At 48.6% G+C, this 24,141-nt stretch overlaps 1 protein-coding gene across 1 annotated transcript in view; it reads left to right on the top strand.

Moving 5' to 3' along the window:
• Adcy1 (adenylate cyclase 1) overlaps positions 1 to 21,965 on the top strand; it is a 115,245-nt gene extending 93,280 nt beyond the window's left edge. The window contains exons 15-20 of the mRNA XM_021210804.2: positions 3,822 to 3,938; positions 5,060 to 5,206; positions 5,636 to 5,734; positions 9,178 to 9,292; positions 10,715 to 10,839; positions 13,089 to 21,965. Coding sequence (XP_021066463.1) covers positions 3,822 to 3,938; positions 5,060 to 5,206; positions 5,636 to 5,734; positions 9,178 to 9,292; positions 10,715 to 10,839; positions 13,089 to 13,391 — 906 coding nt within the window. The 3' untranslated portion in view covers positions 13,392 to 21,965. The remainder of the gene's footprint in view (positions 1 to 3,821; positions 3,939 to 5,059; positions 5,207 to 5,635; positions 5,735 to 9,177; positions 9,293 to 10,714; positions 10,840 to 13,088) is intronic.
• Positions 21,966 to 24,141: the final 2,176 nt, after the last annotated feature.

The raw sequence follows: 24,141 nt of genomic DNA, 5'->3' as shown, positions 1-24,141 counted from the left end.
TCTCTGATTGAGACTGTTTTGTCAGGGTGAAGGTGACGTCAGCCCTTGCGCATGTCAGCAATCTAGGGAGGTGCCAGGTTGGGGTATTACTTGTTCTGTTCTTCATCCAAAATTACAAGCACACCAGTTCTGACCTCCTCGGAAATGCTACATCGTGGTTGGCGGGTGTGCCTGGTCAACAAATTCCGAAATGTAATGCACATGAGTAGGGAGGGGATGCTTTCTGAAGAAGTGCTGAGAGCACATTTCAGGAACAATTCAGTGTGTATCTCCTGTGACCTTGCTGACAAGAATAATGTGTCACCCAGTAAGCTATTCCTTAAAAATTCGACTGAAAAATCTTAAGAGAATTTCAGTGGATTTTCATCTTGTCAAAAAATGTCATAAGCCAAATCCTGATTGCTTTATAAAAATAACTGCTTCAAGTAGGATGAACATTTGTCAGTGAGATTTTGGCCTGAGCATGGAGTTATTATTATGGAGTTATTAACACGTGTTAATGTGGGAAGGACAAAGACCCCAGAAGTCCTTAAATCCAAAAGTTGGTATACGCAGAACCCAGAACAAAGTCTTTGAATGCAGCGCGCTAAGCCAGGAGTAGTTTTCATTTTAGTTCAATTTTTAAAAGCCTGTTTTTAGTCTTTAGAAGTTTCACGTATGTGCACAAGCATATTAATGATTAACCATAAAGGAAGTTTTGACTTCTCTTTGAAAACATATCTTACACTTTTGTGCCAGGTTGGGTGTAGTGGTGCACACTTTTAATCCCAGCCCTTGCGAGGCAGTGCTAGGCAGATCTCTGTGAGTTCAAGGCCATCCTGGCCTACATGGTGAGCTCCAGGACAGCCAGGACTATATAGAGAGACCCTGTCTCTCAAAAATCAAACAAAACAACTAATAACCGCCTTCTCTCCATCTCCTGCCCACACTTAAACCTTTAACCCGAGGATCTCCCCATGGTCTGCTGCTGTCACCTCTGATTGAGCTTATTCCTTGGGTTGTAGGATCATAGGTTTTGGTATAGATCATTCACTTGCCATTTGTTTTGGTTAAACCTTTGCCAACACTGCATTGGTCCATCCCCCATCCCACTCCGTGCCGGAATCTTTCCAACTCCAGTATTGGCCCCTATGTTTTCCTATTCTGTGTTTTACTATCCCCTCTCCCTTAAGTCATGGACTGTTAAAGAGTGTTTTATTTTTTAAGCAAAGGATATTCAATTATGTTGTTTTTATTGAAGTATTATCGATAGTGACAATAATTATTTGGGGGAGGATAAATATTGTTGTGCCATTAATACAAACAAGCTGTTGTTTTTTTTTTTTTTTTTAAATATGTCTTTCCTCTTAATCCTACCCTTTAAAAGCTTTCCTTCGGGGTAATTAGTATGTAGCATGTTAAATATAATCAGTAATACATTTTCCACGGTGAGGAGGGCGTTTACAATGTCATGTTGACGGGAATGGGGGATGAAAAGATTGAGGCTGGAAGTCAGGGGGTACTGGCCTGTGAGACACCCAAGCAAGTGACAGACTCACCCCATGGGAAACCTGCTGCCGGAGAGCCACCCCCGGGGCAGAAGTGTGCCCAACTCTCTGATGTTGTTCTCTTTCCTCCAGCAGAGGTCATGGACCCTGAGTCCCCTTCAGAATTGTCAGTGGCCATGTCCTGCTGTTTGCAGAGCGAGCTCCAGCCTGTCTGGACAGTGATGGCCAGTGCCCCTTCTGGTTAGACCTGGAGTCTGAGGCCCAAGGGTGTCTTTCTTGTGTTTCTATCCGCTACAACCTTCCCCTTTCTGCTAGAGTATACTAATTCATTGATTTGGGTTTTGCTTTGTTTTTGTTTTTTAATCACTTTGGGCTCCTGCACCTGGCTTGGACTTTCACACCATGCACCCTGCTCCTCACACACCTCTTAGATTGCACCCTCTCTCTTCACCACGCTCCTCAGAATCACTGCTTCTTGGTATCATGACCCGAAATCTAACCATGTAACTGGTAAATAAACTCTAGAGAGAGTAGGGTAACCCGCCCCCAAGCCTTTGACAAATACATCCCTAGGAACAGTGCCTCTAAAAATGGATGACAAGATGCTGTAGCACAGAGATGTGTCTGCCCTGTCCTGTATATCACTGCCCACCAAATGGATTGTCCAATGAATGTCTTCTATGGCAGGCCACAAGCATCAAAAGCACTATGGTGGCATTTCTGCCACACCAGTTTCATGTTCATAAATGGTCACACACACACACACAGACACACACACACACACACACACACACACACACACACACACACACAAACACACCTAGACTGTTTCTCAAGCCAAATCCTTTACAGGGTCAAGTTCTTTGTTTTTGTTTTTCAAGATAGGATTACTCTTTGTAGCCCTAGCTGTCCTAGAACTAGCTCTGTAGACAAGACTGGCCTCAAACTCATAGATCCACCTGCCTCTGCCTCTTAAGTGCTGGGATTAAGGGTGTGCACCACCGCCCTGCTTGGCAATGGTCAAGTTTTGTAGCAGAAATACCTTCTGTGTCTGAAAACTATGGAATATGATATGCTACTAGCCCCCACTGATAGCATGCCTTGAGGCTCATGGTGGCCCATACATGCCGCTAGCCCTGACATATTTTTCTTAGCATTGTAGGGCCATAGTTCTTGGTAAGCAGGCTAGGACTGGCTATTCCTGCCATCCTTTTGTCTACTCCTTAGGGCTTCACCTCCTGCTTGTGATTCAGAGAGTATGTACTCATAACGGGCACCCACTCATTGGGGTGAGGTCCTAGATCCACCCCAGCCCAGCATTCTGATCTCAGTGCCAGTGGGATTCGAGTTCTTGTGGAGGCAACAGAAGTTCTGGGAAAGGTAGATCAGAGGCCTGTCTGGGGCTGGTGCAGTCTGGGGTGGGCACATAGGCTCCTAAGAGGTGTTCAAGAGATGGGATCTGGGGAAATAGACCCTAGAAATAGGGAGCCATTGTTAAACACTGAAAATTGCAATGGTGGGGTGGTGAGTCCCTCACCCCTGCATTAAGGCTCTGGTCCTTGTGTCTGGTATGAAAGATGAAGAGAATTCATGTGGACCATCTATGCATCTAGAGCCCCGCATGGATGATCACTGATGTTGAAGCAGTGTGCTACACCCCTCACCTCCCTACCCCCTGCTCCCGTGAGAATTTACTCCAGACACCCAGAGTATAAGGAAAAAGCTCTTTAACAGCATACATCCTGCTCTGTCTAACACCCAAAGAGAAACCAACCATGAAACTTTTAACAGTGTATATAGGTCATAGGCTTCAACATTCCACATATAAAGTTATACTTTGAACAATTAAGCAGAGACAGAAAACTTCAAGTCTGAGCGCAGTTACTTTTAATGTAGAGCAATGATGTTCTTTTCCAGTAGTTGTTACCCCAGGTCATCCTGCCTGGCAGATTAATGCTCTTCTCGGTGAGAGAGCCAGGATCATCAAGGTGTGTTCTTTGATACAGAGATAGGGCTTAGTTGGCCACAATCTTACTGAACTAAATTCTAGCAGGAACATATTCCCAGCAATCCTGAAGTTCAGTTATGTTAGAGGCACACGATGTTTCCTGCAGTTCCTAGCAAGCCTGCCTAGGGTGGTGCTCATCTTCCAGGGAAATAAGAGGTAGGGCTCCTTCAGCTCCAGTCTACTTTGTGTTCAGTGTTCCCTAAGCAAGCTTACTGGTAGATCCTTTATCATTAATTTATCACTGCCCTTCTTTCCTATATCAAGGTATCATGGTAGGAGGGTGAGGGCGGCATGCAGGGTTGGGATTCATGACCTCTGACCCCCAGGCGGAGGAGGAACGGGGTGACATGGAGAGAGTCAAGCTGGACAATAAGAGGATCCTCTTCAATCTCCTGCCAGCCCACGTCGCACAGCACTTCCTCATGTCCAATCCCCGGAACATGGTGAGTGAGTGAGTGTCAGGGCTCCATGGGGCCTGCTGGCTGGCAGGACTTCCTGGTCTGCAGCTGGAGTATGGCTCAGTGTGGCCCACTCTGTGTCCCTCTGCTTCGCCCGTGGCCTTCAGCAAGCCCTAATTTAGTTGCTCGGCTCTCTGCCTGGCCGTGCTATCAGCTCCCCTGGAATGGATAACTGCTGGGCCACCAGGAAACTCTGGGGAAATTAGATTGGCAGGTATGCATTTCTTTCCCCTCCCTTTCCTTTCGTCGTGGGCTGGCCTGCGCTGTTCATAACCGCAGAAGTGGGCTTTAATAAACTAAATGCAGAGAGGAGAAATCCTTTTTCAAGATTGGATCATTTCACATAACTTCCCTAATGTGGGGTCCATAGGTACTGGAAGAGGCGAGCATGCTCGTGTGTCTGTCTGACTATCCGTCGTTATGTCTGTTTGAAATGTGGGGACTCTCATTCCCTCCTCTGCATGGAATGTTTGGCCAGAGCTTCTCACAGCCCTGCCTGTTGCAGATGGCCACCAGCACAGCACAAGGGAGATGCGTACACAGGCCCAGCTGAAAAGTAAAGAAGTCCAGGCTGGCTTCTGTAGTTAGTTCTAGGGGGGAAGGACAAAGCCTGGGGGTTTCAGCCTTAAGCTCCTCCAGCCGGAAGCAGCTGCTGTGGTTTCTGTACAGTCAGCTGAGCATTAGAACCAGGAAATGTGTAGCTTTCATAAGCCCCACCCTCTTCCCTGCCATTCTTCACCTAGGAGGCTCAAGGACAAAGCTGACCACCCAGGATTTGCCTATGCAGTGCCCTGCACAACCCAGAGCTCCCAGCAATCCCACAGCATTACCTGTGGAACCAACTGGGCCCCTATGGCCTGTCCTCTATGACTTGTCCCCCGTGGCTTGTCCCCTATGGCCTGTCTCCTATGGCCTGTCCCCTATTGCCTGTCCTCTATGGCTTGTCCCCTGTGGCTTGTCCCCTATGGCCTGTCCCCTATGGCCTGTCCCCTACAGCCTGTCCCCTATGGCCTGTCCCCTATGGCCTGGCTTGTCCCCCTTCCAAAAGCTGCTCTTGCTGGTTATCCGTCGCTGCATGGTGGTTCTGACCCCTCCTGCCTTTGCAGGACCTCTATTACCAGTCCTACTCCCAGGTGGGCGTCATGTTTGCCTCCATCCCCAACTTCAATGACTTCTACATAGAACTGGATGGCAACAACATGGGTGTTGAGTGTCTGCGGCTCCTCAACGAGATCATTGCCGACTTTGATGAGGTGAGGCTGCAGCATCCACTCGCAGGCTAGCAAGGGTGACCCTCCATGGACCCAAATCCTGCTGTGCCCACTGGGTCTCCAGTAGGGTCCAGGACAGAGCATCTTGGCTCTAGGAGAGTGGAAAGGGCTGGGTAGCTCCCACTCTAGACGGGCAGGTGGGAACCTCTTGGTCCTTCCCCAACCAGGCACTGTGTATGCCCTGGCACCGGAGAGCCTCTTTTCCCCAGTGACTGTGAACTTGGCTTCAGTGACAGGAATGTGTCCAATGCTGTACTTCCTTGATGCCTCTTTCATGCATAGTGCCAGACCCAAAACAGACCAGAGGAGCTTGTTGTGCACATTGATGGCCACCTCCTCTGTTGCCCCCTAGTGGATGACAGCTATATGACATCTCGTGATATTCACAGTTTTCTTGTGTTTCAAACAAAGCTCATGGACAAGGACTTCTACAAGGACCTGGAGAAGATCAAGACCATTGGGAGTACTTACATGGCTGCCGTGGGGCTGGCGCCCACAGCAGGAACCAGGGTAAGCAGGTCTTAGGGCACTCGCTCATGCATGGGCCTAGCTCTGTTGCAGATGGACAGGTCAGGTCCCCATACTCGGATTAGTTTCTCTGCGCCGGACTAGGGAGGAAGAACCTAAGCTATCTTGCCATTGGCTGGTTCTGTCTAGATACCCAGTCTTAGGAAAGCCCTTAAGCCCTCCCCACCAGATCTCTCGCTTTGCTCCAAGACTTGGGATGCTGGACACTACTCCCCACGCTCCCACCCAGTAGAACTGTGAAAATGACAGGGGTCTGCGGCTCCAAAGGAGATGGATTCCATGGTTGACATCGTCCCAGAGCAGGACTCATTTTGCCAGACATTTAAGGAATGAATGATGTCAGTCACCTCCAGCCGCTTCCCGAAGACAGGCAGAGGGCAAGCTTCCGACTCGTCCTAGGTCACACCCTCATACCAAAGCTACACAACGACATCACAGGGAAGGAAAGCCATAGGTCAGTATGTGTCTCTCACACATGCAAATGCATACATCCCTCATCAAACATGAGCTAATAGAACCGAATACTAATAAAGTGAACCCTACCTGAGGGCCAGGTAGGGTTATCCCAGGTACATAGGACTGGGTTAACATTCCAAAATGAATTTGTGAAATTCACCCTATCAGCATAAGATCCAAACAATTGATGCAAAAATCCGTTTGATTCAAGACTCATTCCTGAATAAAAGTGATTAAAATCAGAAAAAAAAAAAATGAGATTCCTAAGTTGACAAAGGACACGTATACAAACCCTATAGCTGAACATTGTATCTAATGGAGATAAAACTCCCCAGCTCAGGCTCAGGAGCATCACAAGAGCATCCCTTCTCATCAGCATTAATATTGGTATTACCACTAATTACTGAAATCAGGATTTTGTTAGTCTAGTGGGAACTTGAACCGCTATGGAGCCCAAGTTGGCAACGAATCTCAATCCTTCTTCCTTTGTCTCCTGATTCCTGGGACTGTAGGAGTACACCGGGATACCCGACTCATACCCACTTAAATTTAACAGTGTTCTGGAAGTCCTAGCTAAGTCCCTAGGGCAAGAGGAGATAAAGCACATATAGATTTCGAATGAAGAAAGAGAATTATCTGTCTTTGCAGATGACATGATTATATATGTGGAAAACCTGAAAGAGTCAATGATGGGTGGGTGGGGGATGGTTACATGACGCCCCTAACCAGTGAACAAATGAGTGAGGCAGGATATCCGGGGTTCACATGTAAAAGTCAATCCTTCTCTGTATAATAGCAGTGAACAGTTGCTATTTGAAATTCCAGACATAATGCCACTTATATTAGTGCTAAAGTATAATACTGGGTATAAATATAACTTGGTATATTTAAGAGCTATATAAGGAAAACTATTCCATGTCCCTGCACGGAAAAAGATGACTGCTGTCAAGATATCAGTGCCTTTAAATTTGATTTATGAAATTAATTCAGTCTCAGTCAAAATTTTATCAGGAAATCTCATGACCTTGACAAACTGAACCTAAATTTATACTGACAAAGGATCCAGAAGAAGCCACGACAATACTGGAGAGCTAACCAGACAGCTACAGCAGTCACATAGCTTAGTGTCCTGGGACAGAGTGCCCAGAAAGAGACACATAGAACTATGCGCAGTTGATCTCTATTTTAATACAATAGTTGCATAGTCACATGAAAACCACAACCAAGATAAAGATGTCCCGCTCTTCATAAGATCAATTCAAGTAAAGTGATTAACCTAAATGTAGAACAAAAGTCTAAAAACCTTCTGGACGTTGGAGAAAATCTAGATGGTCCTGAGTTTGGGTTGGTTCTTCTTAGTTGTAACACCGAAGTATAATACCAATAGAATAAATCCTGAAAGAAAAGATTGTGTTGGTTGGACTCCATCAAATGAACCCCCTACTCTGTAAGCAACATTGTGAAGGAACAGTCCGTCTGCAGGCTGGAGGAAAATGTGCCACCTATCTGATAAAGGACTAATACTTAAAATAAAATTTTAAAGACCTGTAAGATTATAAAAAAAAATCAGAAAAATGCCAAACTAGTTTAAAATGGGCAGTCTGGGTAGGGGTCCCATCAATGAAGATGCAGAGAGGCAAGGAAGTACACGAGAAGATGATCAATATTTAAGTTCTTAGGGAGGAGAATAAAGCATTGGCATTGAACCACACTGACCTATTCAAACAACCCAAATCCAGAACACTGGAACCACCGGGTGCTGGGAGTCTTCAGGCAAAAGGAACTCTTATCCCTTACTGCAGGTAAGGCAAAATGTTCCAGTCACTGTGGGAACAGTTTGACAACTTCCCACAAAGCCGTTCAGACTCTTACCCACGCCTGTAAACCCCGGCAACCACAGTTCTCGGTGTTCACCAAATTGAGACGCAAGCTTACATCCACACAGACACCTGCACGTAAATAGTCACTGCAGTGTTACTCTGAATCACCTGAAAGCTGAAAGCCAGCAGAAGTCCCTTCATTAGGCGGATGGATAAAGACCTTCTGACATGCCCATAGAATTAAATACTGCTGTCCTAAAATAAGCGTGCAGGTGACAGAGGCACAGTGAGACCTTAAGTTAACTGTCTCCTGAGAAAGACAAAACCACAAAGACAGAATTAGTGGCTTCTGGGTATGGGGTAACAGGAGTCATGGCTCGGCGGCGCACGGAGGATTGGTAGGGCAGGGGAGCTATTGTGTCACACTGCTCTGCATGATATCATACATTCATCAAGCCTGCAGAATATACAATACCAAGGGTGAGTGCTAATGTTAACTGGAGCTGTGGGTTGGTAATTATATGCCAGTGTTGGTTCACGGACTGTGACAAATGTGCCACTGGGATGCAAGAATTCAGCAGCAGCCAGCTGTATGCAGAGGAGGTTACTACATAGAGACTTCTTATCACCTGCTCAGTGTTGTCTTAAGTCTCCTGGATAGAGAAATTGAAACCTTCTGGCCATCACTGCTTTACGAATGTAAGGAATTTGTCCCCCAGTCACATCCTCACAGATGCAGTGTCAGTCTCCAGGAAGGATGCTGGCACCCCTCCCTCACCAATGTCCCTTGTCCTTGTTTGGCTCATGTGCAACATGTATTGACAGCATTGTCCAAATAGGTGCCTGGACACATGATGCCCACGTCCAGGGACTGTTCCCCACACCTCCAGAGGGGCATGATCTGGATTAGCGTGACTTTGGGTGGCTTTTGCCCATATCTCCCAGAAGCCATGGTTTGGGCAATATCCTGAGTTTCCTATCTGTACAATAGGAGAATCAGTGGGTCTCCAGCTAGGTACCAAGAGCCCCTGCTAGTTCCAGGGCTGCTATGTTCTGTAGGCATTAAATCCCAGTCCTAGGACCTGCCCGAGTTGCCCCTGCCCTGCTCTGGCACTCTACACACCTACTGTTCTGTCTCTTCATGCCTAGGCTAAGAAGTCCATCTCGTCCCACCTGTGCACGCTGGCAGACTTCGCCATCGACATGTTTGATGTTCTGGATGAAATCAACTACCAGTCCTACAACGACTTTGTTCTCCGAGTTGGTAGGTGACTCTGAACTTATCCCTGTCACCGATGGGAGCAGGGTCAGTGCAGGCCTGTGGCCTCACAAGAGGTTGTTGTGTTGGTTAGGAGCACATGGAGACAGAATTGTCTCCGGAGGTGGCTTGTGGACAGGTGCTGCTTCTGAAAGGGACCTAGGAGTAAGGGTTCACTACAGAGCTCAGGAGGGACAGCAGACGCCTCCTTCACTGCTGTAGTAAAAATTCTCACTAACGGTAACTCAGACACGAGTGCGCCTAGACCAGATGGGATGCTAAGAGATGTGCAGGTCCCTGAGGGCCACCGGACCCTGACCCCTGGGAGGAGCTAGGCTTCGTGTCCGCCCTCTGTGCATTTGAATATGTTCTTGGTGCCAGGACCCACACTCTGAGCAATGTAGTTTCAGTGCTATGTCAAAGGAAATCTAAGAAGCTACGACTACGTTAGGGGTCAGAGAGGTGAGGTATACTGTGGACAGAAAGGCTGTCGAGCCAGACTTCCTGGTGTCTCCAGAGCAGGGCCTGCACAGGGCCAAAGTGACAGTGATTCAGGATTATGCCCCCTCCACACACTCAAGAACAACGAGGAGAAAGTGCTCTAATAGTAACACGCGTCTAGTTCTGATGCCCTAAGAGGGGCCACTGCTGAGTAGAGTTTTGCTAACTTATCCAGACCTCAGGCTATGTATTCCATATTTGCCGTTATCCTTAAATCTCTCCCAGATCCCGGCCCCTGGTTACACTTTGAATGACTTAAACAGAGACAGGAGATAAGTCTGGCCACTTGGGCAAACGGGAGGTCTACACAGCAAGGCTATTGCCAGAATTATTTCTTAAGTACACCTTAAGTTTTCAAATAGTTGCCCTGGCTCATCCTTGTACACTGGGCAGAATTTTGCTTTTTCTGATAAGAGCACAGGGGGTTTCATGGCAGACCAGGACTTAACAGTGGTTGTTATCGCCGGCGCTGTACCTCTGAGCTGCCCTTAGAGGCAGCTTCTTCGATGTGTGGATGAGACGAATGGCTGGATTTAAGCCAGTGTTGTCTCCTCTTATCATGGGTATGGACCTAAGTCGAGGTCAATCTCGGTTTTCTCAGGAACTCTAAACTTCAATTATGGCAGGTTCCTCCTGCATTAACAGGACCTGGAACGTTTCCGTAGGGTTAGGAATTGCTCTGAAGGCCAGTGCTGCTGCAGGTATGGTGGGCAATGCTGAGGGGGCTGCCCACTGCCTACCTGGGGAGCCCTGGACTGGACTAGAGTGCTGCCACCTGTGCTAGGTGGGGGGTTCCTTTAGAATGGAGCCTGACTCTATGTGGCCCTCAAACCAAGACTCAGAAAGGCATGCCTTTGACCAGGAACAAGTGGCTGCTCAGTCACCACTTTCCAGCTGCCCACAGGCGATGCTGTGGCTGTTTTTCAGGCATCAACGTTGGCCCCGTGGTTGCTGGAGTGATCGGTGCTCGCAGGCCCCAGTACGACATCTGGGGAAACACAGTCAACGTGGCCAGTCGGATGGATAGCACTGGGGTCCAGGGACGAATTCAGGTAAATCAACCACAAATCCAAAAGTCACAGGTACCCATTCCTCAGATGAGGAAACTGAGGTATCAGGAATCTCAGGTGAGCCTTGTCTCTGGGGCCAATCAGTGGTAGGACAGACTAAGCTGAGTATCTTGGTCTTGGCTGGCGACCTGGAGAAACTGCTAAGCCTGGCAGGTTGCTTTTGTTATTTGATTTTTTTTTCCATGAATCACTGGGGCCGCTTCTGAGTGAGCAGCTGTAAACTCGAGAATCACAGGGAATCGGGGGGGGGGGGTAAGGGGTCACTAAGTGGCCTGACAGTCTGGCTTCTAGGTGATCTCCCTTGTTTCAAAAACTATGGTCCCACCTGGGCTTGGTGGCACACACCTTTAATCCCAGCACTTGGGAGGGAGGCAGAGGTGGGCGGATCTCTGAAGTTGAGGCCACTCTGGTCTACAAGAGTGAGTTCAGGGACAGCCAAAGCTATATAGTGAGACCCGGTCTCACAAGCAATTGAAGAAACAAGCGAGCTAAAAGCCATGCTCACCATCCATCTGCCATAGGAACCCAGGAAGCAAGAGATGTTTCTCAAGTGTTTGGAGAACAGGAGGATAGACACCCCCACCGCCTCTGAGGAGCTTCACCCACCTAGGACGAGACTCGGTGGCTATGACACATTCTAGGAGCCATTCTGGTCTTCGTCGGTGATGGGGAAAGGTCCAGTCTTTAGTATTTCCCCCTGGAATAGCATTAGACCTGCCATTTAGATGCAGCTCTGTAGGTCGAATGGAGCTTATGAAGGGCACCCTGGCATCCGGCCACCCGCCAGGGAACTGCAGCCCTCCAGGGTTTTGGGGTGACATCCTCATTATTCTGGTGCATTTCCCTTGGTTTCAGGACCTGTGGGATCAGAGCAGGAACACAGGCCACCCAGGAGGACCCCCCTTACTGTGGCTAGGCCACTGCCACAGACAGGGTCTCCTGGCGTCATGGCAACTATGAAGTTGAGACTCACTGGGCGTTGAGCCTTCGACTCACCATGAAGTCTCCACATTCCGCAGCTGTGAGGCGCAAGCATGTGTTCCAGGGTCTGCTTCCAGCACCAAGTTCTGGTGTCCCTTAGCAGCTCTGCAGTTTTGCATTGATGACATTTCATTTCCTCCCCCCCCCCCCCGGATTTCTTTAATTGTGGTAAAAATACACAGATCACACCATCTTTTCACAGGCACAGCTCTGTGGACTGAGCATCCACTTAGTGGGGCAGCACCCGCTACTCTCACGTGCAGGACATGTAGTATGGTGTCACCATGGAGAAGACGTTGGCACTCCCCTACAGCCTTCTCCGGACCGGTCATGTCCAAAGAAGGCTCCCCACCCCCTTGCCCACCCCACCGGTTTTGTTGCTGTAGTGAAAGGTTTATTTTTTTATTTTTGCTCACAGTTTGAGCATGAAAGCATTAACATAAGAGTCTGGCAAGGTGGAGGGACAGGAAGACTTAAATTCTTTGTCCTAAATAACGTTTTCTAGCACTTGATTAACGAGGCTCATATTTGATATCTTTACGCTGATGCTCAATTTCATGTGCAGGGCCACCCTCCCTAGCTCTACCAGAGTGGAAGAAAGGAGCTGGAGGCAATTTCATTGTTTGGACATAAAATGTGGGGAGAGGCAAAGCCAGGAGCCAAGGAGGTGTAGAGCCCTCCCCTGCTGGCTTAGGACTATGCTGTCAATCAGGGATATTTCATACTTCATCTTCTCTCTGGTGTGGGGAGGCAGAGATTCGTGGAGCCAGTATACCTACTGGTCTGAAACTTGAGAAAAGAGATGAGATGCCCGTTTCCTTCTAGCTTTTTTTTTTTTTTGTCTTCTGTATGCTTATGACCTCCTACCAAAGGCTCCATTCAGTAGCTGTACTCCAGGTCCCAAAACTAAGGGTGCCATTACCAGCACCCGACTACCTTGCTGAGGTATATAGATCCCTGATTCAGAGAGCCTGCCCATCTACCTTTAACATTGGGGCTAGTCCCACACAGCCCCTAACAGGTGCACAAAGCAGTCACAAATGGCTCACTTAAGCCGTGCTAGGTCTCTCACCCCCACCTGTCCCCACTTGCCCAGATATGAAGTAGCTTTGTCCAAATATCGCCAGGATTGGGCAGCCGGGGTGGAAAGTGAGGTACAGGGTCAAAGGTCACTGGGGAGCTCCTACCCGCCAGAAGACCCCCCTCGTTATCCACGACTAAGAGTAATGCTGACTTCTTTCCCCTGGTAGGTGACTGAGGAAGTCCACCGGCTGCTGAAGAGGTGCTCATACCAGTTCGTGTGCAGAGGCAAAGTCAGCGTCAAGGGCAAGGGAGAGATGCTAACGTACTTTCTAGAAGGCAGGACTGATGGAAACAGTTCCCACGGCAGGACCTTTCGCTTGGAGCGAAGGATGTTACCTTATGGGAGAGGCGGAGGCCAGGCCAGACGGCCCCCACTGTGTCCCGCGGCTGGACCCCCAGTCAGACCAGGGCTCCCTCCAGCCCCCACTAGCCAGTACCTGTCTTCCACAGCAGCAGGGAAGGAAGCCTAGTGGAGCCCATGGGCCACTGGAGATGCATGCAAGGCAAGAATGCTCCAGGGTGACACAAGCCACCATGGCTCTAGCCAGGACCAGCCAGAGGAGCCAAGTGGCTGGTAGAAGCATTGTCTAAGTGTGGCCTGAGGCCAGTGGGAGAGGTGCCCAAGCCACCCCTTGGGGCATCCTGAGCTCTGTCTCTTCCTAATGACCTGGTTATGCCTGGCTAGTGTTGCCATAGGTGGTGGGACCTTGGGAATATCTTCCATGGTCACAGCAAAAGCTATGGAGGTCAAGCTGGCAGAGGAGCCCACCATGACTGAGCCCCAAGTCAACTGGCTTATGGGTGGCTCCGGCCCTGGTAAGCCCTGGCTTATGGGTGGCTCTAGCCCTGGTAGGTCCTGGCTTATGGGTAACTCTGAGCCTGGGTAGCAGCTTCAAGTCTGAGTGCCAGACTGGGAAGTTGGCCCCGCTGGGCAGGGCCATGACAGTTGAGCTTTTCATGCCATGGGCACAGCAAAGAGCTGGTCAGGTCTTGGTCAGGGCAGTAAGGGAAGGATTGAAAGGACGCCTCTTACTGCACGAAGAGCGGGCTTGCTGGTGTTCCTCAAGAGTAGGCTTTTGCTAACAGCCAGAGGCAGGTCTTCTGGAATCCTCGGGAGGCCCTACAGCCCCACTTCTGTCCTCCTGGCCCGTGCATTCTCTTCCAACCCAACCTGACTGCTGGTTTCTGACGGCTGCGACAGTGGGCCCTCCTCTTCCTGTGCCCTGGCTGCACATCCAGGGAGGAGGGGTGCGTGCCGCCTTGTCTTCTCTGTGGTGTCTTGGATGCTGTAAGTTTAACAAGAATCAAGCCTTCGTTTATGCTAAGAGCGATTGACCCGCTACACCCACGAGTGCTCTCCTTGCCGGAAGACATCCTCTCCTTGGCCTAACCAGCCCTCCTCTTGGTGGTTTCAGAGTTGGCAGAGTGTGCATTCCTGAGTCTGGGTGTGGTGTCCCTGCTCCAGGGTGACGAGGAAAGAGTGACCCTGTTGACTGACACCTGGCGCCTCCCACCTGTGCGTCCCAGTGACTGCAGCTGTGAGGAAATCCTGTCTGGGATAGGATTCTGGAGGATTGGTAGGCAGCAACTGGCTGGAAATAGCGGGATGAAGCCTGGCTTTTGGAGATATTCAGTCTCAATCATAGGAGGCAGCTTGAAGCAGGGCAGGTGGGCATAAGCCCTGCCTGATCATGTCTATGGAAGCCCATTTCCTCACGGCTCCCCAAGGGCTTGCCCCTTTCTGAGGGTCCTATCTCCTTAGAATAGGGCAGAGCAAAGCCTATCTCCCCCCCCCCCCGGCAGGGTGCATGTGTGGCATTCTGGACTCAGCTCTGGCTCAAGTGTGTGGCTATGTCGGCACCTGGGTAATTTTCCAGGTCAGCCAGCGCCCGCCCATTCCTGGGACACTCAGCTGAGGCTGAGACTCAGGTCACCTGTGGGTAGGAAGAAAACTTTCAACAAGGGAGAGCTGGAGGCTGCACGCAACGTCTCCAAGTCTCTGAGACTTCACCGATGGTGCCCGAGGGCAGAGGTGGGGCAGCTGTGGGGATTGCACATTCTCCCTGGACCAGGCTGGAGCTTGTGGTTGGCAGCACCTTCTGCAGAGGAACTCTGACCCATGCCCACCCTGCTTTGTTGCCTTTCTGATGACATCAGGCAGCACGGTGTGGGGCTTCCTGTCACCCCACTGTGGCTAGAAGCCAGAGCCAGAGCCAGACTGACCTCAGCACTCCATTGCAGCCTTCAGCACTGGAGAGCAGGTAGCTTCGCCGTCCTCCGGTGGTCACGTCTGGTTCCCGAGGCGTGGTACTTGGCTGTAACAGTGTTGGTGGGAACGCTGGCTCTCACAGAGCTGAGGGCAGCGCGAGAGGCTTTTGGTTTCTCCCCTGGCCCTGAAGACCATCCTAAGATTGCATTTATAAGAAAGATTCAGGCTGTTGGGGGGCTCTGAGAAGGGGCAGATTCATCTGAGCCGGTGCCTGGGTAGGGCTTGCGAGTACTCTTTCTTTGTGGCTCCTGCCTGCTGCCCGCCCCCCATGTTGTCCTATTCTTGGGACAAATGGCTTTTCCTCATGGGGGCTCTTTTGCACTAGGAATTTCTCACCTTGTCTGTCTGTCCGGCAGTCAGCTCAGCCAGGCGTACCCAGAGCAAGTGAGTACATAGTGGCCCTGGTAGGGGGCTGTGGCGCTGTCCCTGGCCTTCCAGGCCATTGAGGAGGGTAGAGAACCTCTCACACAGCCTGGGGTTCCTCAGAGTGACTTCTAGGCACCCAGAACTAGTGCCTCTCTGGCTGAGCAGGTTAGGGACAGGAGAGTGGTTCTCAAAGATGCCCACATGACAGCCCCAGGTCGTGTGTGTGTGTGTGTGTGTGTGTGTGTGTGTGTGTGTATGTGTGTGTGTGTGTGTGTCCTTTGCCACAGTGGAGGACCTTCACAAGAGGACTTAGGGTAGGTAGGCCTGAAGGATTGAGAAAGGATCCTAGACTACACCAATGGGCTTAGTGCGGACACAGGGCCCCTCAGAAGTGGACAGAAGGATGGCCAGGAAAGGTATGATGTGTGCTCAGGACTGAGTCTCTGTTGCTGACCTGAAGATGATGACATGAAACACATTGAAGAGACTTAGGAGGACAGCACAGCTCCAGCCAGCAAAGAAGCCAGGATATCACGCCCACAACCACAAGGAGCTAAAACTGGCCACAGCCTGAGTATGCAGCAGGCAGACCATCAGAGCCAACAGGGAGGAGGCCACCCAGTGGCCCCTGGACCTGACCTATATGATGCTGAGCAGAGCCAGCCTAGGTCTATAACACTGCAATTATGCATGCGTGTGTAAAACCAAGGCCACATGGGTGCATGGGCAGAGCCACACAAGGTGTGGTCAGAGCGAGAGAAAGCTACCTTCTAGGATGACATTGCCTTCTCTGGGCACAGGACTGTTCTGAAGTAGATCACACAGGAGCCTTGGCTGGGTCTCTTCTTCAGGGGCGACATCTCCATCATCAGCAATTCCAAACCCGCCTACTTCCTGTGAGGTCAGGAACCACACGTGCAGCCATAATGTTCCTTGGGGTTTGGTGATAAACAACTTTCTTTTTACTTGTGATAAAAATGTATTATATTGCCTTATTTATTTTTAATCTTGTACAATATTCATGTACAAATGTTAGAGCCATTTAGGTAGGATTCTCTCCAAATTATTTATTTTAAGATGCTCTGTAAATAGTGCACCAGTTACAGGTGCTTGATCACTTGTACCAAAAAATGAGGAAAAGCCTGGTACCCACTTCAGCCCCTGCTTGTAATGCTGTGGCCCTTGGGAAATGACCCTGTTGTGTTCCCTTCCCGCCCCTAGCATGCCTCCCGTGCCTGACACCGTAGAATAGAACACAGCTCCAGAATGCTTCCAAATGCTTCCATGGGCTGTGCCATCCTGGGACAGTCCACTCCTGGGGTGTCTGTACCTACAGGTGTATGTCCCCACATGCGCAGCAATCCAGTTGTTTCTCAGACTCCAAAGCCACCAGGGCTTCCGGACCCCTTCTGTCATAGAAGCAATAACCATAACCTAATACTGTAGAGACAAGTCTGGCCCAAGCAGATTGCTGTTCCAGAAACAACCCGTGCACGTGAGATGGCTATAAAGGACTGACATCCAGGTCCCCCATCCTTCCCAGAAGGCCTAGCTCTAGTTTCTTGGTTCCTAGAGCCAGGATTGGTACACACACACACCCCACCCTCCAAGATATAGCTGAGCAGACTGAGCCAGCCACCAGTCCTGGGCCCCACTGTTGTCACTAAGGAATAAAGGTGAGGGCAGCCTTCCAATCCTTACATCTGTACCTATCCTCCAGTCGTGATGTTTTATGTGACTGAGGGTCATGAGGGTTTGTTTCAGTGTTGCAACATTGCAAGGCACTTGTGTCATATTCCAGGTGGCACATCCCACCCTCCTCAGTGTCATCCTGGTGGGAGAAGGAGACCCCTGAGGGTATATCAGGAAAGAGCTAGAAAGGGATGACGGAGGATTCAGGCTGTGGGCTTGGCTGGTGGATAGGAGTGGCTTTCAGAGAGCTCACATTGTATTTACATGTGAGCTGAAGGACTCTTGTACCACTGTCCTAACAGCACTCTTCTGAGACTCTGCAAATGACTTGTTTAATGGGTTGAGTAAGAGGGAAACAGTTTGGACTGTGGAATTGGGGAAGGTTTCACTCAAGTCTCCCGGCCGCCCTCAGCAGGTAAGTTCTAGGACTCTCCAAGTCCCAGGGATCTTTCACAGGCTGTGCAGAGCTTCTGTCAATGTACATTTCAGGGGTGCTGTTGTTATAGAGCAAGTGTGTACCCTTCACGTAATAGTGGCAGGGAAAGAACTGCACACCTGTCAGCACCATGCTGCAGAAGTGATGCTGGTATTTTACATTCTTACATGGCTGTAAATAGGTAGCCACCAGAAACTGACTTGCTCATATTTTTAATGGCTTCAACTTTCAAAGGATGCATTTGGCTTGGTAAAATTAATAACAAGGATGGAAGCTTGGATATTATGTGGGCCGTTGGAGCATCTTGCTTCTCTGGCTTTGAATGTTTCTATAGCAGGCTTGAGCCAATAGCTCATTTCTATTTACAACTACAGGTTTGGCAGTAGGTTGATGGTTAAAAGTGTGTATGCATATGCACTTGCACACATACACATGTACAAACACACTGTACACACACACATACACACACACACACATACGCACACATGCATATTTTCATAGGGAATATGAGAGTTGGTTTGTATTCCTGGCCCCTTAGGCTGGGAGTTAGAGGAGCTGTTTGGAGATGTCACTGGACCCAGAGTTCAGAAGGCAAAATTGGAGCCACCCTCACCTGGCCTGGGGAAAGAACCTCTCAGGTTAAAGAGGTCTCAATCCAGGAGCTGAGGCACCTAGATAACGATCTTATACATAAATCATTCTGCACTCTTAGACACCAGAGAGAAAACGTGTTGATATGTTCACAGCAGACATGATGAATGTGGTAGAAATGGAGGCTCTTTGACTAAAAGCAACTCCTGGTGCGTGTCATTTCACATATAGAGTTGGATGACCTGGGGTGGCCTGGTCCTGATGCTGGCTGATGACTGCTGCACAAGGGGTTCTTCCTGGCTGGAGGCCACCTGTGATGCTCTGTGGGCTGGAGGCAAGGAGGATGTGGTAGGTTCTAGTGGCTGTAACACAAGGTCTGGTACACCGTGAACTCAACTTCACACAGACACACTGAGTCATGCAAGGCAGGTGTCAACACCCTGCAGAGTCTGCCTCACCTCCAAGAATTCAGAGGGCACTTTAGAATGTATGTGGGATCCCTGGCCTGGCCCTGAGAGTTTATTCCTTGTAAACACAGTTCCAATAATAGGAGATGAGATCTGTCACTCTGTGGTTCATTCCATAAACACTTCAGATCCAACTTCAAGTGCCTCATTCTGTCACTAAACAGTTATCTAATCAACACATCATTATCTAATGACTGAGACATTTGGATTTTTAAGGTTTCTAACCAGTTTAATCCATTCTGTTCCACACATACCAGATCTGTTCAGTAGCTTATAAAACAAAAATTATTCCACTAGAGGCCACCCTTAATTCAAATCAATGTGTGCTCTTGTGCATGTGTGTGTGTGTGTGCATGTGGGTAGACATGTGTATGCATGTCCAATACGACATAAAATTATTCTACCTGGGGTTAAGATTACTAACTGAAGAAAAAAAATAAATTTGAATATAGTGAGCTGTCATTTGGGACACTTGATATCCCATAAGCTGAGGCAGCACCCGCCATCCCCCCCCCCCCACACACACACACTGGGCACATCCCTGAGCCACTCAACCTACTGCTAAGTCTCTTGCAAAAGGACCTCTATGATAGCAGCATTGTGGTCCGGGTGCACTGAGAGACCCCGCTGCTCCTGTTTCTCTCGTCTTGTTGGATTGAGAGTTTGGGTGTATGTTGACCGTTGTACAGTGTAGGTGGTAGCTCCACATGCCGGGTGAGTCTCCATCCAAACTCTAAGGGGGGAACAAAACGACATCAATCTCAGGTATATTAGCCCTGCCCTGCCCTCCAAGTTCCGGGAGCTGACGTGGAGGCCACACCTTCCACCTGGTGTGTCAGCTGTGGCCTGTCTGGGTTATCCAGGGGAAAGAACAAGACTCAGGAGGCTGGCTTGAGTTGTGCTTCCTAAGTAGTGGAAAAAGAAAGTCTTACAATTCGGAAAATCGACCACCATCATGCCACATCCTCGGTCCTGTCCAAGTGTTGGTCATTTAAAAAATCTAACGAATGTACTGTGTTTTCTTCAGCATGTTGCTAGGCCTGCTCAGTCCACACTCAAACAAGGGAGGTCAATCGTTATTGCCCCATTAGTGAACACCTTTGGGGGTCTTTGGTGTGGGGATAAATTGATCAAACATTCATTACTAGTACTTCCATTTAGTTTTGCAATTCCTGGGCCCCTTCTGTGGGCTCCTTGTTCATGGGAAGGAAGTGGTTTGCTAATACTCAATGCACATTGTTCTGAGAATGTGAGGCAGAGAGAGGGAGGGGCCAGGCCTCAACTGTTCATCTGATCAGGCCAAGCTGCGTGTTTTCTGTTGCAGTTAAGGTCTCTGCTAAGCCAAGTGAAATCTGTAAGAACTAGGCTGCTGTTGATGCTATCGTCTACAAAACAATGCTTACCCAGTGTGGTGCAGGGACGCACCCAGGTCCCTTGTGGGCAAGACTTGCTTGAACCCCACATTTGGAGCATGTGGCCAAGTGCTGTTTGGTTCTGTATTTCTTGGCTTCTTGTTGCTAAATTAGAGCCGTTTGATTCCTTTCCGATTGGCTGCGTTCCTCCAAAGTTAGAGACAACCCAGCAAGAAATTAGAACCCCTGGCTTCAGCCTTATAGTGCCCTTGATAGTCTCAAACGTTTCGAAACACAAACTGACATTGTGTCTAGTGGTATCTTCTTCAACAAATCTTTTCTGAAAAGGCCTGACATCGAATAGGCAGAGCTATGGCACTCTTGTAGAGCCCAAGCCACACTGCCCAGCCAGCCTGGCTCCAGTTACAGCTCTAACCTTCAATGCTCCCATGCTTCAGGCAGGCATGCACAGTGGTGAGGGTACCTTCCCAGGAGTTTAGAGAGAGTTCTCCAGGAGTGCATAGAAAGCAAGGAAGGGACAATGGTGCATGACAGAAAGCATGGCTGCCTCTCCCATATACACGAACCCCACATGCTTTCCAGTGGTTCTTGCTGATGCCAGACTACATCCACTTCAGATGCATTGGTTTCCAAACATTTCCAGCCATTTGCCGAGAATTAGCATTTCAACGGAGATGCTATCTGAGACTGACTCCAGAAATCTCTTAGACTTCATAAACTTGTAGGATTGCCTGCAAGAACATTTGCAGGCCACTAGATCTGCCTGGGGTGGTCCCCCGGCTCCATGGCACAGCATTGGGAAGTGGGCCTGACAGCAGCCAGAAACTTGTTTCTCACCTCCCACCAGCAACCTCCACTCAGCCCCAGACCCCAGGCACATGAAGCACAAGTCTCAGGGGACCGTTCCCGTGCTGTGGGGAGCCCAAGGAAGCCCCCAGCATCTCTTGCATACACCACTGGCCACCAGGAGCACACATGCCTGGGGAAGAGGGGCCTGCTCTGTTGCCTTCATCCCTGTTAAAATTGAGTATATGCAAGCCATTTGCACTAGGGAATTGCATGCCATGAAATTCCTAACTGTGTGCACCTTAGTTTGAATTTGACGTTATGTAGCATGCACAAAGAATGGATGGGCTCGGACTTGTCCCCAAGTCACCTCTACCGCTCATTGGGAGCACAGCGCAACCCTCAGTCAATCCCAGGTTCCATGGGGCCCGTGTGGCTCCAGCACTTACTGTGCAGTGGCTCCCTTTCCCACCTTGCGCCCACTTAAGCTGATTGCTCACCAATTTGCACAAACGGAATTGTTATGATCACGTCTTAGCAGTAAGTCCATCATGATTTAAAGTAAGCCCAAAGCCCACTTCTGGAGCTCCTTACTTAAAAAAAAATAAAAATAAAAAAAAATAAAATAAAAAAAAAGGCATGTGTAAGCACCTGTGTCCTGTGTTTATCAAGAAAGCTTTGAGTCCCTCAGTGGGATAGAGGGTGCATGGACAAAGGGGGCATTTTATCCCACATGATACACTTACCAGATGTGTCCGTAGCTATGAGAACTCGATGATTATATTCACAATAACTCAATATCACTGGGTAACCTCTCACAATAGATTTGTATAATCAATACGGGTCTATTTTTATGTCAACTCTGTAGAGCCACCTTCCAGTCTTTTTCAAGATTGTTAAATTGAGATGAGTAATTGAATAATTTGTCCTATTTTTATTTAAAAAGTGAATGAACTGAGATGTTAATGTGAATGTACATTTCTTAACTGCAACTTTTCTACTGAGTGTTTGCACTATACTCTCTGGGGTCTTATTTAACAAAAATAAAGGAGAAAAATTGCTTGACTAAACTCTGGCCATTTTCATTGAAAGACAAATGGTCGTATGCTTGTTCTGACGTCATCGATGATTCTTTTCCTGGGGTGAGGAGTTATTATTCAAAATGTCACATGCCACATGACCCCCGAGTGACGTAAGCCATGTTCACTGTTACACCGCCACTCCTTCATAGTTTTTTAAACCTGGCTTTTAGTCCCGGGCTTCTGTGAATCCCCCAGTTCAGATCTTTCTCTTATTCAGACAACATTTGACTGTTAATATGGACTCTCCAGGCTTCTTGTAGCCTGAGGCTTCTTGTTGGTAAGATCATTTCTCAGATCTTTCAGAAGCTCCTGTAGCTGAGGACTCAGTGATAAGCGTTTCACTTTACTCTCTGTGAAGTCTCTAGTGGCCTCTATACGTGCTAGGCAAGCACTCCAGCCCTATGCTATAGCCCCAGCTCTCATTGCCCACTCTTGAAGATAAAAAAGTCACCTGAGCACAGAGAGAAACTGGTGACCGTTTCCTTTGAATAGCTGAAAAATATTAACCCGTCCCAGGTTAGCAGAATGGCGAGGAGTCACGTCCACAGTCACGCTGCGTTTCTTTCAAGTTGTTTTTCCTTTGTATGCTGTTTTAAGAGAGAGAGAGAAAGAGAGAGGGAGGGAAAGGGAGAGAGAGAGAGAGAGAGAGAGAGAGAGAGAGAGAGAGAGAGAGAGAGAGAAAGAGACCAAGACAGAGAGAAAGAAAGAGGAGCAAGAGGGTGGGAAGGGAGATGTGCGCGTGCGCATGTGTGTGTGTGTGTGTGTGTGCGCGCGCGTGTGTACACTCTGGTATCAGGGAGAAGTGGGAAAACAAAACATAGCTTGAGCAACCGGCTCACGAGACTGGGGCTGACACACCTGAAGCTGGGCAGACTGGGTGACTGAGGAGGAAGTTAATTTTCAGTTTGCATTTGACTGCATGAGGCCATCCTCACTGTGGCTGGTCACCTGCTTCACTCTTTGCTTTTACAAATAGCAGTCCCATTTAAGTACCTTCACAGCAACATTTGTATGGAATCTGGGTAGACAACTGAAGTGTAGACCTAATCAAACTAACTGAGCATTAACGATCAACAGATATGATGTATAGTTTTCCTCTTTTAAATAAAGACTACCTCTTTAATGTCAAATAAACTCATGTCCTCATGTCGTAGTAAAAGGATTTTTTAAAGATACAGAATGAATATTCGAATAAATTTTTAAAAGGTCATATACAAAATTATGGAATGTCTGGGATTAAGAAATATGACTTAGCAGAAATGTGGTCAACAGTAGAACTATTAATAAAGGAAACACAAATTGAAAACAACCCCTAATGCCTAACGATGTTTTTAGAAGGAAACCGATATTGCTAACAAATCTTCAGTGAAGTCACACTTCCATGGATGCTCACTGGGAGTCTGTCTTCACTTGCTAAAATGTCACAGGGATAACAGGGCATTAATTCCTTTAGTATGGTAAATTCACCCCAGGATTCTAGTGATGACTAGCTATCCTATCAATCCTAGTTGCCTAGAGCTTCAAGCTTTTACTGCGCTGTTGGTAATGATGAACAACGTGGAAGACACTGTGGTAGACAAAGTTCTAAGACTTCCCTCCACTGAGATTCTATCCTCACCACGTATAATGGTAACATACATCACTCCTCATTGTGTGGTAAGGTACATCACTCCTTGTTATGCCAGGAGTTTTATGGTATGAAACACGGGCCCCCTATGTCTCTGGCTGGTGGCAGACAGATAGGCCAGAGAGATGAAGGCTGGTGGGTTTTGTCCAGTCACTGATGGCTTAGAGGGTTAGCTCACTGTGTGACTAGGCAAGAGAAGAGGATCGGCATCTAACAAAGTGGCTCCCTTCTGACAGCCAGCAACAGAAGAAAATCTCAGACTTACAATTGCAAGGAAACAGATTAGGAGGACTATCCAGCAATTCCAGGTAAGACGTCACCTCCGATCTCATCTTACCAGATCACCCAGCTGAGCTACCAGAGTGGGGACATGATAAGGGAGTGTGCCTGGGAGCCAGTGTGCTGGAGTTCACTTATCATTCAGCCAGAGGAGGTGATTAAGGAAGCACTCACCTAATCGTGATTGGTTAGAACAAAGCAGATATCTGTCCAGGTGAGGACTCAAACCGCAGACAGGCATGTCATAAGATT

This window comes from Mus pahari, chromosome 13, assembly GCF_900095145.1.
Source record: "Mus pahari chromosome 13, PAHARI_EIJ_v1.1, whole genome shotgun sequence".
Lineage (NCBI taxonomy): Eukaryota > Metazoa > Chordata > Mammalia > Rodentia > Muridae > Mus > Mus pahari.
Note: the sequence above shows the minus strand (reverse complement) of the source record. Positions and strands in the feature narration are given on the sequence as shown.